The sequence below is a fragment of the Trachypithecus francoisi genome, unplaced genomic scaffold, assembly GCF_009764315.1.
Source record: "Trachypithecus francoisi isolate TF-2019V2 unplaced genomic scaffold, Tfra_2.0 Lachesis_group3, whole genome shotgun sequence".
NCBI classification, from domain to species: domain Eukaryota; kingdom Metazoa; phylum Chordata; class Mammalia; order Primates; family Cercopithecidae; genus Trachypithecus; species Trachypithecus francoisi.
Window position 1 is genome coordinate 72,204,932 of NW_022681468.1, and position 20,690 is coordinate 72,225,621.

The 20,690-nt window shown below is 39.4% G+C and overlaps 2 protein-coding genes across 3 annotated transcripts in view; one reads left to right on the forward strand and one right to left on the reverse strand.

The window, feature by feature from the left end:
* Positions 1-20,690, forward strand: part of EGLN3 (egl-9 family hypoxia inducible factor 3) — a 361,817-nt gene that overhangs the window by 190,933 nt on the left and 150,194 nt on the right. The gene's annotated exons all lie outside the window — the stretch shown is intronic.
* Positions 1-20,690, reverse strand: part of NPAS3 (neuronal PAS domain protein 3) — an 880,768-nt gene that overhangs the window by 53,822 nt on the left and 806,256 nt on the right. For both annotated transcript variants that reach the window (XM_033188307.1, XM_033188308.1), the window contains exon 6: positions 14,129-14,247. In XM_033188307.1, coding sequence (XP_033044198.1) covers positions 14,129-14,247 — 119 coding nt within the window. The remainder of the gene's footprint in view (positions 1-14,128; positions 14,248-20,690) is intronic.

The window sequence follows — 20,690 nt, forward strand, 5'->3', positions numbered from 1 at the left end:
TATGCCTTGTTCAGCTTTCTTTAAAGGCATGGGGAGTAATAAAGCTCTCCATTTTATCTCCGGTGAAATAATACTGCTGAAATATCACCTCATTTTTGATGTCAGTGATGATTTCTTCTTACCTCCATGATGTCAAAAGGGAATTATTATTATTAGAATGACAGAGTACTAATGATGCTGTAAAAAAACAAATGAATAGCTGAAATCATCATAGCCCAAGCATCCAACATATCCCTTCTTGACAAAGCCTCACTGTTTGGTACTTTGAACGGAGTCACTCTGCCATATCACAGCTGTGTAAATTTTTTTCTAAGCAGGAAGTAAATCAAGAGCAGGTGTCTATGAATTTTCACTAGCAGAGTACCATCCTGAAAAAATTTTTAGGACTGGATGGCATGATTAGGACGTGTGATTTATGAATGCAAGAGAGAAAATATTCTTTGGGGGCCAAAATGTCCTATGGACTCTTGTGACACATCTCCACTGATGTTTTTCCCAAGAAGAGGAGCATTGTGTGGGGAGGAAGATTGGACAGTGGCCTTTCTAGGCTTTGCAGTCTGTCAGCACTCTGTGGGACAGTGATGGTATGGTATGTTGGTTCTGGGCTTCACTCCCTTTTTTACTTACTGAGTGCTCTGCATCAATCTGTGTCTACTTTAGGGTTCTCGGAGTACATGAGAACCTGGAGGTGCTAGGCACTGCCACCTTTGTGTCCTAGAGATCAAATCCACAGAGCTTAACATCCCTCTGCTCTACCAAGGGGCTTGGGATCTGGCCACTATGAGTTGTTGGGCGAATTGCATCACTCTCTGTATCATTTCAGTATAAAGAAAAGCCACATTTCATAGAGAAGATAGTAATTCATAAATTCAAGAATATTTTACATTCCTATTATGATATTTTTCTTTGAGGAGTTTGACAATTATAATATTGTTAATTCCACTCATCAGAGAAGAGCATTTACCCAAGACTCAACTGCCTATGGGGCTATTCTGGGCAGGTTAAACATTTCAAGTCCCTAAAACTGGAAACGTACACCCATTTCAGATAACAGCGGCATAGGTATTCACCAATAAGCCAACTGCAAATAATTAAAGAAGAAGATAGATAAATTTAAAAAGAACATGATGCTGTGTATTATTTGGTATAATCAGAGGGGTGAGTATATATTGTGTTTAAAGTTAGTGAGGAAAAGAAATTTGCCACTGTTTATGGAGTAAGGCAAAGGAGTATTTCTCTCTAATCATCATTATTTTTTGTCTTCAGTTGAGGATCTAGATTAATTTCTGAGACTGGTTGGTTTTAGTCCATCCATAGTCTAAGAACAAGGTACAAAAGTTCACTGACCCCTCCCTAAAAATTACAACATCCTTCCCAGACCTCTTTCCCCTGGCGGCATTCATTTGGTTAAATGTTTCCTAGAATATTTCAGATTCTCAAACTAGCCTTGACCACGAGGCAATATGACAGTTCTTGGTGACTCTGACCCTGTGAGAACTTCTGCGCAAACTTTAATTTCCCTCTTCCCAGAAATCAGGGGCTGCTCCTGGGTAGGCCAGTCCTCTATTCCGTTTTACCCAGAATGTCCCAAAGGGGCTAAAGCACTAATGCACAGAGTGGAGCTCAAAGGCAGGTACTGTCAACCAACCATCAATGACATCAAAGTCAATTGTTTGCTTTGTTTTCATCAAGGAAATAGAGGCCCAGGATAATCAGGCTGTTTGTCCGACACTGCAGAGCAAGTAAGAAGCAAAGTTGCTGGTAGTGGGATGAAATGTTCTGACTCTCCCCACCAGGTGTTCCCCTATTAAGGCACTCTGTTTTTCATGACTTCTACAAGGAATCATGAGTTTGAAGGACATTTGATAAGGGGCTGTTGAGGACTGTTAAATATATTCAAAACTACCAAGTAATAATCAAGTATCTCTTGATTGTACTTCCAGAGCTCTAGCCCCTAGAATTGGGTACAAGTGGGGTACAAGTTAAACACACATTGATTTTTAAAAAACTGAATATGATAGCATAAAAAATATGTCATAGGATGTGTCACCCATTAGTGTAGGCTTTTTAAACAGAAAAGTTATAGTATCATCTTATCCTTATCACCAGGGCCCCAATACTAAAAACACTTGTATAATTCCACTGGCTACATATTCTCATCTCTAAATTTCTTTTAAAGGGACTAGAACACTGACTGAAGGAAGATGTAGAACAATGACCCAAGGAAGAAATATGTCCTGGCTTAGTACAAATGATGTCAAATATTTATAAATTCATTCATTTTTTAAAAAACAAATGTTTATATTGAATTTCTACTGTGTGTCTGAAACTGTTATAGGAATTTCCTGTTACACTGTAGTAGGGGAGGAGAACTACATACAAATACATGTATAAAATAGTGTCAGGTTGTGTTAAGTGTGATGAAGAACAGTAAGGAGCAGGATAAAGCAGATGATGGCGTGCAGAAGGAACACTTGATATATTGTAGATGGGGAGGTGAGGAAAGTGATGTTTAAGCAGAAATCGAAGTGAAATGCAGGTATGACCCATGGGAATATATCAGGACAATATATACTTTAGAGAGAATTAATAGCAGATGGGAAAGCCCTGGTAGAAGGGAGATGTAAATGCTGCTATAAGTCAAGGGATAACTTATTTGGGTTGTCTCCGTAGACAGTTGCCCAACTATGAGCCAAAGGTGATGTTTCCAACATAGCCACTTGGAGATATCAATTGCTCACTCGTAGTTCCAATAAGACATATACCCACCCAGGCAGCAGCCCAAAGCTTCTTCCCTAGATGTAACTACAGAGGATTGAGAATTTGATTACACAGATGATTCTTTTGTCTAAATCAGAGTCTTATTACTCAAATCATGTTGTGATGAGGTCATTCTTTTCATTTGATGGTGGGATGAGGGGCATCCCTAGAGGGATGGGGCAGATAAAATTGGTCCCTTGTCCCCTGGAAAGTCACTATGATGGAGCTATCAGCTCCAGAATCCTGGCTGTCTTCTTTTACTTAGAATGAGTGGGTAGAGGGCTGGGAGCTGTGGTTCACGTCTGTAATCTTAGCACTTTGGGTGGCCGAGGTGGGCAGATCATGGGGTCAGGAGTTCGAGACCAGCCTGGCAAACATGGTGAAACCCCGTCTCTACTAAAAATACAAAAATTAGCCGGGCATGGTGGCGGGTGCCTGTAATCCCAGCTACTCAAGAGGCTGAGGCAGGAGAATCATTTGAACCCAGGAAGCAGAAGTTGCAGTGAGCCGAGATCGTGCCACTGCACTCCAGCCTGGGCAACAGAGAAAGATTCCATCTCAAAAAAAAAAAAAAAAAAAAAAAAAAGCAAAAAAGAATGAGGTGATATGAGTTGATAGAATCCCCTAAGGAATGTCACATAGTATGTCTCGGGTGCAGCAGGGTTCAAGCCACAGGGGCAGTTTGCCTTCCCCGCAGGTTCAGTTTCTGGGATATAGATGCTCTAATCAAACCATGGAGACTTATGGGCTATATAGGAGGCTTAGAAGCTCCATTTATTCCAGAGATCAACAACCTCAAATTGGTCTTTTCCCTACTTCATTTCTTGCATTAAGGGCTGTATTAGTCTTCCCATGATGCTAAATCAATTCCAAAGAAAACCATTTGGTATGTGCTTCTTTTGTTAAAGGAACAGATGACGTATTTCAGTCATATTTTGTCCCTTATAATCAAATCAATATTCAGGACACTTAAGCAAGAAGAAATTTCCCAGAAATAAATGCATTTTCTATGTTTGGAAGAAATCATTTATTATTCTAGAGCTCATATAACTTCCAGGAGATAATCTGAAATATTACTGATGAATTACTATTTTTCATAGGTACAGGTGCATCTGCAGAGGTGTAGAAATTAAGGTTTTGTATAGTCTAGATTCACCTCCATACATGAAATTTCACATGTAGACATGGATTGTATGTGTTCACTATGGGCCAGGCATTGTGGTAAGCACTTTACCTGCATCTCATTTTATTTCACAATAGCCTTATGAAGACGGTTGTATTGGTACTCTCGTTTTACAAGAAAAAATCCAGATGCTTAAAGAAGTTAAATAAAAGTCACAGACCCAGGAATGCAGGACTAAGTCCAAATCCTCAGCTGTCTGATGTCACAGCTGCTCTGGTTGTCACTCTTCAGTAGAGTAATTTTGAGGTAATAAAGGTCAAATGGTAACATACATTCCTTGTTTTCTGTTTTATTGTGTTTCACATGATTGCACTTTCTAGATACTGTGGTTCTTCTCTGGTCTGGCTCTGTCACCCAGGCTGGAGTGCAGTGGCACGGTCATGGCTCACTGCAGCCTCGAACTCCTGGGCTTGAGCGATCCTACTGCCTCAGCCTCTTAAGTAGCTAGGAATATAGGAGTGTGCCACCATGCCTGGCTAAATATTTTTATTTTTGTATTTTTGTAGAGAGGGGGTCTTGCTGTGTTGCCCAGGCTGGTCTTGAATGCCTGGGCTCAAGCAGTCCTCTTGCCTCAGCCTCCCAAAGTGCTGGGATTACAGGTATGAGCCACTGCACATGGTCTAGATACTGTGCTTTATACAAATTGAAGGTTTGTGGCAATCCTGCTTCAAACAAGTTCATTGCTGCCATTTTTCCAATAGCATGTGCTCACTTCATCTCTGCATCACATTTTGGTAACTCTTACAACATTTCAAACTTCATTATTATTATTATTATTTGTTTTTTTGGGATGGGGTCTCACTCTGTTGCCCAGGCTGGAGTACAGTGCTGTAATCTCAGCTCACCGCAACCTCTGCCTCCTGGGCTCAAGCAATCCTCCCACTTCAGCCTCCTGAGTAGCTGAGACCACAGGCAAGCACCACTATGCCTGGCTAATTTTTTTGTATTTTTGGTAGACAGGGTTTCGCCATGTTGCTCAGGCTAGTCTCGAACTCCTGAGTTCAAGCGATCCTCCCACCTTCGCCTCCCAGAATGCTGGGATTACAGGTGTGAACCACCATGCCTGTTGTATTATTATTATACCTGTTGTAGTGATCTGTGATCAGTGATCTTTGATATTACTATTATAATTATTTTGGGGTGACACGAATCATGGTTCAAATAAGAGGTGAACTTAATTGATAAATGCTGTGTGTGTTCTGACTGCTCCAGTGACCAGCTGTCCCCAGTCTCTCTCCCACTCTTCAGGCCTCCTTATTCCCTGTGACACAACAATATTGACATTAGGCTAATTAATAACCCTAGCATGGCCTTTAAGTGTTCATGTGAAAGGAAGAGTTGCACATCTCTAACTTTAAATCAAAAGCTAGAAATGATGAAGCTTAGTGAGGAAGGCATATTGAAAGCTGAGATTGGCCAAAAGCCTCTTGGTGCCAGTTAGCCAACTTGTGAATGCAAAGGAAAAGTTCTCGAAAGAAAATAAAAGTGCTACTCTAGTGAACACACAAATGATAAGAAAGTAAAACAACTTTACTGCTGTTATGGAGAAAGTTCTAGTGTTCTGGATAGAAGACCAAACCAGCCATAATGCCAAAGCCTAATCCAGAGCAAGACCTTTAGTTCAATCTCTCTTCAGTTCTACAAAGGCTGAGAGAGATGAAGAAGTTGCAGAAGAAACAGTGGAAGCTAGCAGAGGTTGATTCATGAAGTTTGAGGAAAGAAGCCATCTCCATAACATAAAAGTGCAAGATGAAACAGCAAGTGCTGGTGTAGAAGCTGCAGCAAATTCTTCAGAAGATCTAGCTAAGATCACTGATGAAGGTGGCTACATTAAACAACAGATTGTTAATGGATACAAAACAGCCTTCTGTTGGAAGAAGATGCCATCTAGGATTTTCATAGCTAGAGAGAAGTCATCAATGTCTGGCTTTAAAGGACAGGTGGATTTTCTTGTGAGGAGCTAATGAAGCTGCTGACTTTAAGTTGAAGCCAATGCTCACTTATTCTGCAAATCCTAGGGCTCTTAAGAATTACGCTTTTAAGAATTATGCTAAATCTACTCTGTCTATGCTTTAGAAATGGAACAATAAAACCTGGATGACAGCACATCTGTATATTAGCATGGTTTACTGAATATTTTAAGCCCATTGTTGAGACCTACTGCTCAGAAAAAAATACTCCTTTCAAAATATTACTGTTCACTGACAATGCACCTAGTCATCCAAGAACTCTGATGGCAACATACAGGGGGGTCAGTGTTGTTTTCTTGCCTGCTAACACAATATCCATACTGCAACCCATAGATTAAAGAGTAATTTTGGCTTTCAAGTCTTATTATTTAGGAACCATGTTTTGTAAGGCTGTAGCTGCCATAAGTAGTGCTTCCTCTAATGAATCTGGGCAAAGAAAATTGAAAACCTTCTGGAAGGAATTCACCATTCAAAATGCCATTAAGAACATTTGTGATTCATGAGAAGAAGTGAAAATATCAACATGAACATTAGTTTGAAAGAAGTGTATTCTAACCCTCATGGATGACTTTGAGATGCTCAAGACTTCAGTGGAGGGAATCACTGCATATATGGTGGAAATGGCGGGAGAACTAGAGTCAGAAGTAGAATATGAGGATGTGACTGAATTGCTCTAGTCTCGTGATGAAACTTAAATGGATGAGTAGCTGCTGCTTATGGGTGAACAAAGAGAGTGGTTTCTTGAGATGGAACTTGCTGTTGGTGAAGATGCTGTGGCCATTGTTGAAATAACAAAGGATTTAGAATATTCTATAAACTTAATTGATAAGGGTTTGAAAAGATTGACTTCAGTTTTGAAAGTTCTACTGTAGGAAAAATATTATCAAACATCATTGCATGTTGCAGAGAAATCTTCATGAAAGGGAGAGTCAATCTATGTGGCAAACTTCATTGTTGTCTTATTTTTAAAACTTGCCACAGCCACCCCAACCTTCAGCAACCACCACCCTGATCAGTCAGCAGCCATTCACATGGAGCCAAGACCCTCTACCAGCAAAAACTTCACTGAAGGCTCAGATGATTGTTAGCATTTCTTAGCAATAAATTACTGTTAAATTAAGATATGCACATTCCTTTTTAGAAATAATGCTATTGTACACTTAGTAGACAACAGTATAAACCCATTATCTGCACTGGGAAACCAAAAAATTCACGTGACTCATTTATTCCCACGTTTGCTTTATTGCCATGGTTGGAACCAAACCTGCAGTATCTCCAAGGTATATGCCTGTATCTGGAAACCTTTGATGTCTGTAAAGAGTTTAGTAACTGCTATTTCAGACCACCAGGTCAAGAGATTACTTTAGTGAAACAGAAATTTGGGGTCTCTGCAGCTATTGTTAGGACATCTCGGTATGTTAAAGAGTACAAGACCTGAAGAAAAATGACTTGTGCTTGTGTTTGTGTTTTAGTTCTTAGGTCTGTTTTACAACTAATTGTAATAGGCCAAAGTCTCATAATAGTGATAATTATATAAATAAATCTATTAGGTTGAGAAGGTATTTACAGAGGCATTAACAATAACTTTTAGGGGCATTAGTTGGTTAAAAGACATTATAGATAGGAAAGTTTGTTAATTTTTTCATCAACAATGGCATTTTCAAAGTGATCATCACTTTTGTTATTCTTAGCTAGCAAAGGCTCAGAAAACTGATCTGAAAAGACGCAGCATTAGTCAGAGAAGAGATACTGTTAACTCCCCTACCTGCTTCCTTAAATCTCTGTAGTGCAAAACGAAGGATCTGTAAGTTAGCAACATACTTGGGCTGCAGTCACTGACATACTTAGAATTTAAAGACACTTCCCAGAATGGCTAGTGATTATGCCTCTAGTTGGTAAAATAGCTAGCTGATTAGTCCCAGCAGAAATGACATACCCCAAGCTGGAACTACTATCGTGCCTTGGTAATGGGAAATAAATTCTTTAAGATCAGAAACAATGTCGGCTGTATTTAAAATGACACTGGAAACCACGTTGTAATGGACAATTGTGCAGAGGTGGGCAGAGACTAAAACGAGGTAATAGGATTTCAAAAATTTGATTTTATTGGTTCTCTCCTCTATTAGCATTTTTCATCAGGATAACCTCTGCCTGTAAGTTCCACCCTGGAAATTTTTTCTCCTTCAATTTATCCTGGGTGTCTGGGTTGATTGAAAGGCAATAAATGCATAGCCTTAGAAACCCTGAATGGGTTGACAGAATTTTTGGTCTCTGAAAATTCATCTATTGATTTGACAAGACAGTTACATTTTGCACAACTTGGAATGCTGTAGTCATCATTTCAAGACAACACAAAGCTGAAGCAAAAGGCTTCAGGAGAAGCATTGGTATGTCTGGACATCTGGAACATCTCTGAATCTCAGATAAAGAAGAAACATCCAGGTGGCATCTAGTCCATCCACACTTGTCTGGGAGGAGGAGGAGACTCCTAACTAATGGGTTCAATGTACGGTCTTAGAAATCTCCAGAGAAGGATCACTACCACATTGCTCCCCACATTAGTGCTGGGCATACCTCCAGGCTATACTTTTCCTGGTATGATTAAAACTCCATAAGAATCAGCATTCTTATTATAATATGTCACATATTCTTAGCAATCTCTGAGAAATCATGTAGTTTTTCCAGAAGACAGGATATTGGCAAGTATTATCCTAATTTTCAGAAAGAGAGAGCCCCAACATGTTTATATCCAGAAAAAAAATTCTTCAAAGATAATTTAATAAAAAATTGTGATCAGCAGAGGCTAGCATGAAGTCATGATAAATAAGTGATGCTAACATGACTCATTTCTCATTTTCCGAATGGAATCTTCCACTGATGGCTAAAGGGAACACTATGGATCCAGTATGTATCAATTTTAGTAAAGCACCGATAAAGATGTGCAATATCCTTGTAGGCAAGATGGAGAAATGTGAGCCAGATCATGGTACAATCGTTTTGAGTTCATAGCTATTCCAACAGTCACATGTAAAAGATACTGATGTCAACTAGCAGGATCTCTAGTGGTATGCCATAGGGCTTGGTGCTGTCAACATTTTTCACTGGTATCTCAGAAGGAAAGAGAGCATGCAATTCACTTAAATCCACATTTATTGAGTGACAACTACGTGCAGCATACTGTGCTAGGTGCTGAGGGAAGAAAATAGGATAACAAAGTACCCAGTATCCAATGTTGGGTATTGGACATTAGAAGGCATTTGAAATCAGAAGATCTGGATACTTCTCAGTCTTGCCATTTATCATTTATCTGACTTAGACAAGTCAATTTGTATTTCTATGTCTCCATTTTACTTATCTTCAAAACTGAGGAAACAGGTAATTACCTAAAATAATTATTGTGAAGTTCAGATGAAATTATATGAAAGTACATCATACAGTGGAGAAAAGATGCCTAGCTGAGCTTGTGTTATCTCACTTTATCTGCAGGAAAAATCTTTGGTTTAGGTACTATTAATAGCTTCCTTTTACAGGTAAGAAAATGAGGCACAGAGAATGTAAGTAAAATCTTAAAATGCTATTTTAGCATAGAAGAGAAGGGATAATTTTACTTATATGCATTAGGGAAAAAGAAAAAATAAGTGATATTTGAGTGGGTCCATACTGGTTGAGTAAGAGTTTTCCAGGTGAAAGTGTGGCAGAAAGGCATAGGACTTCAATATGTGTCAACACTGGATGGATAAATGGGAGGGAGAAATGAGGGGAAGGGAAAGGGCTATTGTGATACTGATGGAATATGTTCTGGAAGATGCACTAACTTGCTTTCTTAATAAGTGCTGAAGATATCATACTGTTAAATAGGGTTTTGTAACCTGGAATCAACGGATAAAATGATGCAAAATGAATTTACCTTGGGAGAGGCTCTATAGATTTTATCATATCTTTAAAGGGCTCTATGATACCCCAAATAAGACAAATCTGTTAAAATTTCATGTGTACCTTCTTCCACAGAGCATATGTAACTATGAAGTTTTAGTAACAAAAGTTTCTAATTTAAAAGACACCTATGTTTGGGCTTAGAGAAGGCAAAATAATTTTCTTTAGCTAATTAGCACCTTCTCGTTAATTTTGTTACTTCATGTTTAGATGCAGATATTCTTAAAGCTAGAGTATATCAGCGATCCTAATAAACTAGTGAAACTTTATGTCATAAAGGAGGCTGGGTAGGATTTCAGAAGTCATTTAGCTTAATACTTAGCTACAGGCAAATCCATGCCCAAATCATCCCAGATGGGGGACTATTTTTAAGGATCTTGAGTTCTTGCATCCTCCCTCCCTTAGTAATATGTTTGCATACATCATAGCAGGAACTCCAGTATTTGAAGATTTCACCACTGTGAAGAGTTTGAAGACACTCTGAGCATTATGTAAACATGATAGGTTATCTCTTTTTGCCTATGTTTGCCAGTCTAGGCTGTCTACTGTGCCATTAGAATGAGGACATCATAATGTGTGTGGATAAATACTTCAGAAATGACAGTGAAGCTGGTGGGCATTTAAGAAGAGATTAGAAAACTGAAAGTCCCATGCCAAAGGAAACTATCCTCCAAAGACGGGAGCTAAGGAGGCGACCCAATTAGTCTTCCCTTCTCTAATTTCCCTGATTACATATCTTCTTTTACCCCATGTGCTATACCTAGCAAGTTCCCCCAGACATAGACCTAATCAAGAAGGCAGAATCTATGTGCAATGCAATTTAAATGAGAGCTGCGCTATGCTATGTGACTAACAGTGAGGCCTAAACAACAGGGAAGCCCCTGGGGCATAAAAAGTGGCTGGTCCAGATAACATGCTACTGTGGATTTCAAAGCAAATGAGGACAGAAACAATGGGATGTCAGCTCATATTTGGGAAACTGCATTGGAGAGAGGGCACTTTCCTGAGGAATGGGGTGTGGCAAACTCTGCAACAGCAACTCACATTAGCAGATGCAGATTGGTATTTCTTTGGCTAGAACTCTTGGTGATGGGGAATGTGAGTAGGCATGGAGTCCCGGAAAAGAAGTAAATCTCCATAACTCCTCGGGCACATTGGAATCACCAAGCACCGACACACTAGTGCAGTGGGATACGGTGAGCCCCAGAGGGAAGGTCTTAATCAGGCAAGAAGTTTTTCTTTTAAAAATGTAAGTTAATTACTTTTTCATATGTTGAGGTCAGCTCCTGCTGAGCCATTCTTTGAACTTAATCCTTTAAGCAGTGAAGCAGAGGGGCTAAGGGGACAGCCTTGGAGGATTTCATTCTGGTGCTTCAGTAGCTACTTAAGGGCTGTATGAACATGGGCAAAGTATTTCACCTATTAAGACCTCAGTTTCATCACCTGCAAAATGGGCATAATAATAGAATATAACATGTGGACAATGCCTGGCATAGAGAAGGATTTTAAATAATCCTGTTGTGTGGATTAAACAAATGTAAAGCATGTGGCACAGGGGCTGCCACAGAGTCAATGTTCAGTAAGTGCTACTTTTGTTTCTATGACAACAGCAACAGATAAAGTGATGGAGAAAGTTAGAAAGGTCCATGTGCCAAGATCACAGGAAAAATGGACAGAATATAGTGACTTGCAGTGAGCAAAGTTTGACACCTTAGGATCTTTAACTATGGGAAAAGATGCATATAATGGTAACAAATTAGGGGGAATGTTGGGAGTACAGAGAAATGATCATCACTGTTTCTTTTTATTTGTGTTTATTGTGCGGTGGTGGGGTGATTACCAGTTTTATTGGAATGTTTTATAAGCTGCTAGATTTACTTACTGAGAATGAACAGATAAATAGGGATGTTATTCAGCTGTGTCATGCCACGGGCTCTCCTCAGCTCTTCCACTAACTTTCAGACAAGGTTAATTAATGAGGGAAGTTCACTGCAGAGGAGGAGGAGGAGGGAAAGAGCTGGATCTGCTGGATGATTCATCTTACTGGGGAACAGGATGAATCAACTTTTGTTGGTAGTAGTTCTGGGGAGGAGAGTAGGGCATCAGCTGGAGACTCCCATGGTATCTTGAGAAAGACCTGCTGATAGGGTGTGTCAGGGGAGTATGGTCACTTTAACATTACATGATTTGATGGGAACTGGAATAGCTCCTAAATCTTTTCCAATCTTGGATGTTCAAGGTTGCACTTTTAAGTCTTTTGTTTCCTGAAGGCCCATTCTTACTGCAAGGCATCTTTAATCCTAAGCCCAAGTGGCTTCAGAAACATCTTTCTTCCATTTGTTTGCATGATGGTCCCTTCTCATTCACTGCTCACAGGTGACATCCCACCTCCTCAGCGTGACCTTTTGTGATCTTCCTATTTAAAGTGGCTTCCTGCCCTCATCAGCCGCCCCCTCACACTACCTTTCTTTGCTGTCTGCATAGTAGTATAGCCTAGTGGTGAGGTGCATGTGGTATGCAGCTGGATTCCCCAGATTCAAACTCTGGCTCTGCTCCTTCAACATGTGACATTGAGAATGCTAATTAGTTTTCTATCCTTAGTTTGTGTGTAAAATGGAAACAAAAATAGGAATGTTGTTAAGAGCTTACACAGGTGAACTATCTCATGCCCCGCATATTGCAGTGTTCCTAAATACTGGCTGTTATTAATTTTAGCCATCATTACTTTCTGATCTCTAGTTTATCGTATGAAAAAAATGTTAACGTTAAATTATCAAACAATATTGAATTATACTTAACATTGCTTTCTGAAACTATCTATCACTCCTCTCACCCTTCTTCCCTCCTGGGATGTGCCCCCTCCAAACCAGTAAACATGAATAAAGGTGAAGAAAGAATGCTGAGAGACAGGAAACAGTTAGAAAGGAAGCCCCATGGTTCCTAAAATCTGAAATGCAAACAATGTGTCTTTCTAGCATTAGAATAACAAGAATCTCAACATCTGTGGTCTGCTTATAGAATTCCAAACTAATGAATGCAGCAAGGCAGGGCAATAGAAAATGGTCCTAAGGATAGGGTCTGTTTTCTTTCCCTCAATGCATTCCTTTGTAAGAAGCCTCTATCGGGTAGGGCTACAGCAGGTGGAGCTGCCTACTTGGCTCTTCTCTGCATCGCACCTGCTAAAGGTTAAGGATACTCCACTTGTGCCTTTTAGACTCCAAGACAGCTCAGCTAAAGGTCGTTCTTGGAAGGATCTGCTTCCTCACCTCTCTTGTTTTTCTGAAGAATTAATATCAAAGAAAGTGCCCGACTCTGACTTTTATACAGCTGGCTAGTCTCCTGATGGCTTAGGTAAGGTTTTGAAGACCTAATGATACTGGCTGTTACCATCCCCGATAACACAACAGTCACCTTAAAGAACTGAACTATCAGAAGTTCTAAATTCTAAAGCGGGGGAAGGTCACAACGGCTGGCCACATTGCTGGCACATGCCATTTTTGTTTGCCTTCCCACAGATAATCAATATTGTTTGAGATTGGTTAGTGTGTTGTAAAATTGATAAGATTCAGGTTGCCAAAGGCATTTCATGAATTTCATAGGTCTTAATTTATGTTGCTATAGTAACTGAAACATTGGAATTTCCTGAGATTAGAAGGCTTTTATATCCTTAACCTTAAAATGATGATAATGTAGAGTTGGACTGTGGACTTGGTATTTGCTTGTGAGGAACTTAAGTATATTGAGTTATTCTATGAATGCTAAGGTGTGACTGCATGTTCCATAAATACAGTTTCAAAATTCAGGTTTCTAATATCCCACCTGATTTTCTCGTCTATGTGTATAAATCTCAGTGGCTAAGATATTATTAAAACGGACAGCCTTTCTCTAAAGAGAAAGGGAGAATTTGAAGGGGAAAGCAAGAGAAGTGGAACTTGCCTAAGTAGCAGTTCTAGAGCACTCATCTTAAGGACTGATATGAAATTGGCTCACCTTCTCCATTAAAGTGAATTTCCAGCAGGTGCTGAAGCACTTGGCATATTTTTAATCAATGTTTTAAGAAAAGACACTATATTGGGGCTTTTAGTGCACCAGTAACGTCTGAAGTGAGAAGGAGAGGTGTAAAGAAGCTCCTGCCTTGAGTCAGAAAGATGACTAGGAATCCTATGGGCTCCTCAGGATCACGTGTGTTCATTATATGGACCTAAAGCAGCTGGAAAATTCAATGCAAAATACCTAGGACTGGCCTGAGACAGCAATGTCTCCCCTCCCGGAACCAGCTTACCTTATATCCTGATGATTTGATGTGCACACCGCGTTTGGTCAGAGTAGATTTCATTCGGATGAAAAAGGAACGCTCAAGAGTGTTGTCAGTGGTTAGCAGACTGGGGCTGGTTGACTCCACTGAGGAATACAAAAATACAGACACACATGATTTAGATCTTTACACAGCCCCTCACAGCTACAGCTCAGGTGCAATCCTTGAGTTCACTAAAAATAAATGACTGATGGGTGCTAAGAGCAGTAGTAATCAATTTACCTCATTTAGAAAATGTTTACTTTGCAGAAAATAAAAAAGAAAAATTAATGTATCTAGAGTAACCTCGTTCCAGTTTCTAACAAGAGCTTTTCAGGCCTTTTCACTTGCAGCAGCTGCCTAAGTGGGGTCTAGTCGTAAGTAAGTGCAGTTTACTTGAGGCTGGGCTGGTGCACATGGAGAGAACTGTCATGAAAAACAAGGACCCGTAGATTTATGAGGTCAACCAAGGTAGAGGGAGAGATGCTTCTGATAAAGGGTAAGGAAGGCTTGCTCTTTGTTCTCCCCGAGAATCCATTCTTGTGCCATTTGCCTACTGGGAGTTCAGGATTCACTCTCAAAACTGGAGAGTCATGTCCTGACCAGTGTCCTCACCCCTCGGAGCTGGTTTTCTTCATCATGGGGAGTAAGAAGCATAAATAAGACATGGAGGGGTAAGAATGGGATGTGTAGACAGAAACAAAAACTACTCACGATATCAACTTTCCATTCCTGTCACTTAAGAGCAGCTTTCAACCCCAACCTCCCGAATAGAAAACAGTCTGTTTTTTCACTTCTCTCCTTCTGATATGAGGAAACAATGGTTTCCTCTCTTAAACAAGATAGTTACCCTTTCCTTTTATAAGCTTTTACACTAAGTAGAATGTTTTTGCTTATGCAACTTAAAATGGTAGTTTGCAGTCTTGCTGATGTAAAAACACCTTTATGCAAACAGGTCAGAAGGCAATGTAAAAATCTATTTTCTTTAAAAACAAGCTTCCAAGGTATTTTATAAACTTAAGTGTTTTCTGGCAAAGAAATTAATTTTGGGGTTTTTAAGTCTAATAAATACTCTAATTTGTACTCTTTTAAAATACTATTTTAAAGTTTTTCTTATTCAAAAGTTAAAAAAAAATTGTCCAAGAAACAGGATTTCTTTTGAGTAGCCCTATGCTAACGCTAATTTTCTCTGGAGTAGGGGTAAAGAAATATGTGTAACAAAGAGATTTAAGAATTAAGTATATGTGAAAACAGTTATTAACAATAGAAAAAATGGGCAAAACAAGTTTTAAATTTTAAGTTATGAAATGCATTCCATGTATTTCTAAGGGTGAGTAATCTCTTTCATATTAAACTTGATGCTCAGATGAAAGAAGAATGAATGAGAGTTACTGTAATAACAGAAAACTTGCTATCTGTGGTCTGGGGCTTTTCTTATATCGTTTTTATCTTAACATGACTATGTTTTCCTATTTTTATGGCATTTCTATTCTGGGGTATTGGAATCACTGACAAGTGTCCCTTTCTTATGTGTGTCTCTTAAGGTTTTCCTCTTTTTTTTTTGTTTTAGAGAGCATGAATATGATGTCATTTTAAATGTACAGCTTTTTGTCACTCGAGGGAAAAGCAGAGCCATGTTATATTTAGTACTTTCATTTCTTCTGATTAAATATGAATTACTATGAAATTTTTCTCATCATCTAACACGCCATAATACGCCAACAGCTTTTTAATACACTATATAAGCACAAACTTCTGCTCTAAGAGTTTAATTTGCCCCTCTAATCCAATCACATCAACCTTATTTCTCTTATCAGAGATTCCCATTTTGAATTAAATGAGCTCATTAGTTTTAATCAAAAGCAGAGAGATCAAAACTTAAACGTAAATGCTTTAGATCAGAACTGTCAGTCAGCCGTGCAGTTCTATTTTACTAAAACACAAGATCAGAGACCCTTAGAACCAATTTTTTCTCGTAAGGGATGCCGAGAGCTTGAAGATGCCATATCCTTTTTTTTTTTTTTTTCCCTCCCAAGGACAGATTATACATTTAAGGTTAGACTTAATTTATAGCAGTTTTTTTCATCCTGGTGGAAATGGAAAAGTATACCAATCTACTGTTGTTCCTTTCACATTTATTGGCACTGGTCCTTAGAGACTTGAACTAACACGAAGCCATCAGAACCACATCACAAACTCAGCCTTAAAAATTCAGCTCTGTTCAGCAAGATCATGTTTGCAATTGCTGAGGAAAAATGAAACATCCCAGAGAAGTGAAATCTGTTTTAGGGCTGGGGTCTTGGAGCTCCTGACCCAGTAAGGAAGGAATTACCAAACTTGTAGAAAGGGTGGGTAATACAGGCATTGTGAGAAATCATTGTATTCTATATGGAACTGCACAGTAAAACACTTAGAGGGTATGTTAGAGACCACAGCATGGATGCTTCCAGCTGGGTGAAGACACAAGCTTCACGTGAGCTGTGGGGCCTATCACGGCATTGTGCCCTGCATGAGGTGGGAGTATGGCTCCGTATCACATGTTGCAACAGTAACCGCCTGAACATATAGGGGCAACGTTATTTATACGCAGGACAACTGGTGTAAGAGGAGTGTTAAGGTCAGGTTTTGCCCCAGTGAAGCTGGTATTTAAAATCAAAACGAGTCTTCAAGCTTTATTTCAAGAGCATGGGGTATGGGGAGTCCAAGAGAAGGAGACAGGGCAACCCAGAAAGAGATTGATTTCTGATGACAATTTCTACTGAAATTCCATATGGCTTCCTACTTCTGAGGACAGGGGCAGAAGTAAGAAGCCACGTTTATTATAATAAAGTTATTCATAGCTCACACGCCATGGTCATGGGTTCTCAAGGGCTAGCAAATACACTTGGTTTATCCCAGCTGTGACAATGGTGTCTCCAGGTGAAAAGACAGATTATCTGCATGTGACAGACGAGAGCAGCAGCTTTAGAAGAGATGCTTTTGAACTGTCTCACGTGAGAGGCATGACTTTGATGAAGGTTCTGTTGGGTGAGATCCAAGGCAGCACAGCCTTGGTGGTGTGTGATGCCACTGTGGCACTGAAGAGAAAGTGTGTGTGTGTGTGCGCGCACGCGTGCATGCATGCATGTGTGTAGGATGAGGCGAAGAGTGGATGAGAAGATGGAGTAGTGAGAAAAGCCTCCTTAGGAATAGTGCTCTATAAAGACAGTGGAAACAGTTTATGTCTAAGAAGCATTTTAGAGTGCTTTCTAGATATGAAATGCTTTTCTGTCAACTTTTTGAGGCAGGTCATAATTGTTGCATGCTCTGATAAGAAATCTGGGATTTAGAGAAGTTGTGTCTGCTGCCTGAGACACAGGAAAAAATCTACGGGTAAAGCTGGATTAAGTGGTCAAAGCCCAGTTGTGCCCAGCTCTGCCCTATGAATTATAAACTAGGAGATTAAAAAAAAAAAAAAAAAAAGACATACACAACTAAAAGCTGAATAAAGAAATATACTCTATTTGGCTCAATCTCAAGGTCTCAACTTTTTAATAAACCTAAATTATCTCAGCTCTTGAAATGTAAGTTTTTGCATATTTTGTAAAATTTACAGGAAAATTTACAGCAAAAGTAGTAATAATTTTTATGTTGGCAAATGCCACCATAATGTGAAATGATATCTGAATTACTCCACATCTGTTCATGATTCCCTAGCTGGTGGTGTGGTTGCTGTTCCCCTTGTTATTATGTAGGGCAGGAGGAGGTAAAGAAGACAGAAAGAGGAGGTGTCTGAGAGCCATCTAGTTCTCACCGGGCTGAAACTAGGGCCAGGTTTCTTTGGAATAATTTCAGTATTCTCTCCAGGGTCTCTATAAGAGTATGAAGCCAATGCCTTTAAAGAGGGCCTTTTCTCTCTCTCTGTTTTTAAAAATGAGTCAGGGTCTTGCTCTGTCATTCAGGCTGGAGTGCAGTGGCGCGATCATAAGTTAATGCAGCCTCAACCTTCTGGACTCAGGCTATTCTCCTGCCTCAGCCTCCTGAATAGCTGGGACCACAAGTGTGTGCCACCACACCTGGCTATTTTTTAATTTTTAAATGTTTTTTAGTATTTTTTGTAGATGGGGTTTCACCATGTTGCCCAGGGATTCACCAGCCTTGGCCTCTCTAAGTGCTGAGATTACAGACGTGAGCCACCGTGCCCAGCCAAGAGCCTTTCTTTTTCAGTATACTCCAAGTACTTTCACTGTAATTAAAGTGTCAGAACCCTCCAATCGCCACCAAATCCTGATGTGTGAGGGAGAAAAAAAAAATCGTTTTGAGAAAATGTTATTCCTCAAAAGTAAGGTATTTTTTCTTTTAAAGGAGAAGTGGAGTTGCCATAGATTGTTAAGACATGAAGTTAAACATATTCTTTTCGCACGTCATTGCCTAAATGAATCTTTTCATTTTTAGGTGTTCTGTGCACACAGGACGAACTGAAGAGCAATTACCCAAAATGACTTGCACAAGGCAAGAGAGGTGTTGGTTCATTTTGCAATGATCCTGATAAAGCCAAATTGTTCCACTGGCATATGCTGTCAGCCTTGCTAGAAACAGATGCAGTTTAGGACTTTAGAATGAATATGTATCCACTGGGATTTGACAAGTTGGTTTTTTCCTTACAAATTTTTTCCTTATACATGAGAGGACTGCACTTCCTCAGCCACATGGAGTTGGGGATGCTTGCATAGCTTGCTTTAGTCAATGAAATGTGAGCAAAAGCCATGTGTCACTTTCAGGTGGAATTTTCAAGAGCCAGTTATGATGGGCTGCTTTCTCTTTTCCTCTGTTGTGGTGACTATTAACAACTTCAGTCCGAGTCTTGGAAGACAATGTGAAGCAGGACCCCTGCCAATCCTTACTGAAACAGATCTTTGTTATAATTTGGGGATTTTTTTTTTACTGTAGCATTAAGTTAGCCCATACTGACTAACACAAATACCAAGTTTTTATTATTTATTCTTTATTTAAGTCAGTTATATTTCCAAGTTCTCCTAGATAGGGGCAGAGCAAGAATAAGACAAATATTTGACTCCAAAGGTCATGAGGTTGCCAATATCCTGTTCTTACAGTTATTTATATACTTATTTTATCTCCATTTAATCTCTCTTGCTAGATATTTGAGGGCAGCAGGGCTAAGATGAGTCTAACTTTGATGCTGTATAGCACTCAGCATGGTTCCTTTTATACATGTATCCAGATAGCTACATCTATCTATTGATAGAATCTTTACTCTGGGTATATTATTATTATATGTCTATTTATATATGTGTGTATGTCTGTATATATATGGTAACTAATATTCACTAAATACTGAATTTAATAAGATCTTCCCAACCTAGTTTCCGAAAAGCAGGCCATGGTAAAAATAAATCTTTCTCATAGAAATTATCCCAGAGAATTTTATGTTTATCCAGAATGACATCTGTGGTAATTTTTAAATGCTATGAATTCTTCAAAACTCCTCCTTCTAAAAGGTGGAGCTACTACTTCTCCCCTCGAGTGGGTGTGTGCTAAACTTGGTGACCTGCTTTTAATAATGAGCATATGGTGGAATTGATGGTGTATGATTAGCACAGCAGCTCCCTCCTTGCTCTCTTGGGTCATTCACTCTGATGGAAACCAGTTGCCATGTTGGGATGACACTTAGGCAGTCAGTCCTATGGAAGGGCCAATGTAGCAAAGAACTGAGGCTTCCTACTAACAGTCACTTCAGTGATTTTAGAGCTGGATCATCCAGCTTTAGGTGAGCCTTCAGATAACTGTGCTCCGGCTGCCATCTCAATTGCAACCTCATGAAAGACCCTGAACCAGAGCTACACAGATCAGCTGCTCCTAGATTGCTAACCTGAAGAACCTATGCGAGATATCTTTGCTTTTTTAAAGCTGTCACTATTTGGGGGTAATCTGTTATCCAATAACGGGCAACTCATATAGCATTAATGTAGAATCTCTTTTTGGAAAAATTATAGCCGTTTTTGGATACGTGATGATCATGTTCACGGATAAAACTATGTGGCCCAGTGTGTCAATAACTGGTTGAATTTACATGTGTAGGGCACACTACCTGAAATCTTGATTTTTGTAAGTAGGGTCTGTATTTTCAAAGGTAAATGCTCAACTGATTTTTTTTAATGGGAAATTTGCAAAAGATGTCATCGATAGTGCCATGTACAAGACTATGAGATACTGAAAGAAAGGAATGATTTCTTATTTGTTTTTTGTTGTATTTCTTTACTGTTCTCCAGTCTTCCTTATGCCTAGGATTGTGCTTTACATAACTAGGCATTCAGTTACACATGTCAAAATAAAGTGACATTCAGATGCTTTCTTTTAAGAAGAATTCTTCACTTTATCCCTGTCACTCTCTCACACACCAAACAATATCATGTCCCAAGAAGGCTTTTTCTCTTGAGGGGAGGGGATCATTAAGTCCTCTCCTTGTATTCATCTCTAAGGAAGTGTTTTCTGCAAAGTGTTCTTTTGAGAGTTCTAGGCCAGTGGGTTTGGTAGTTAAAGGGGGGTTGGC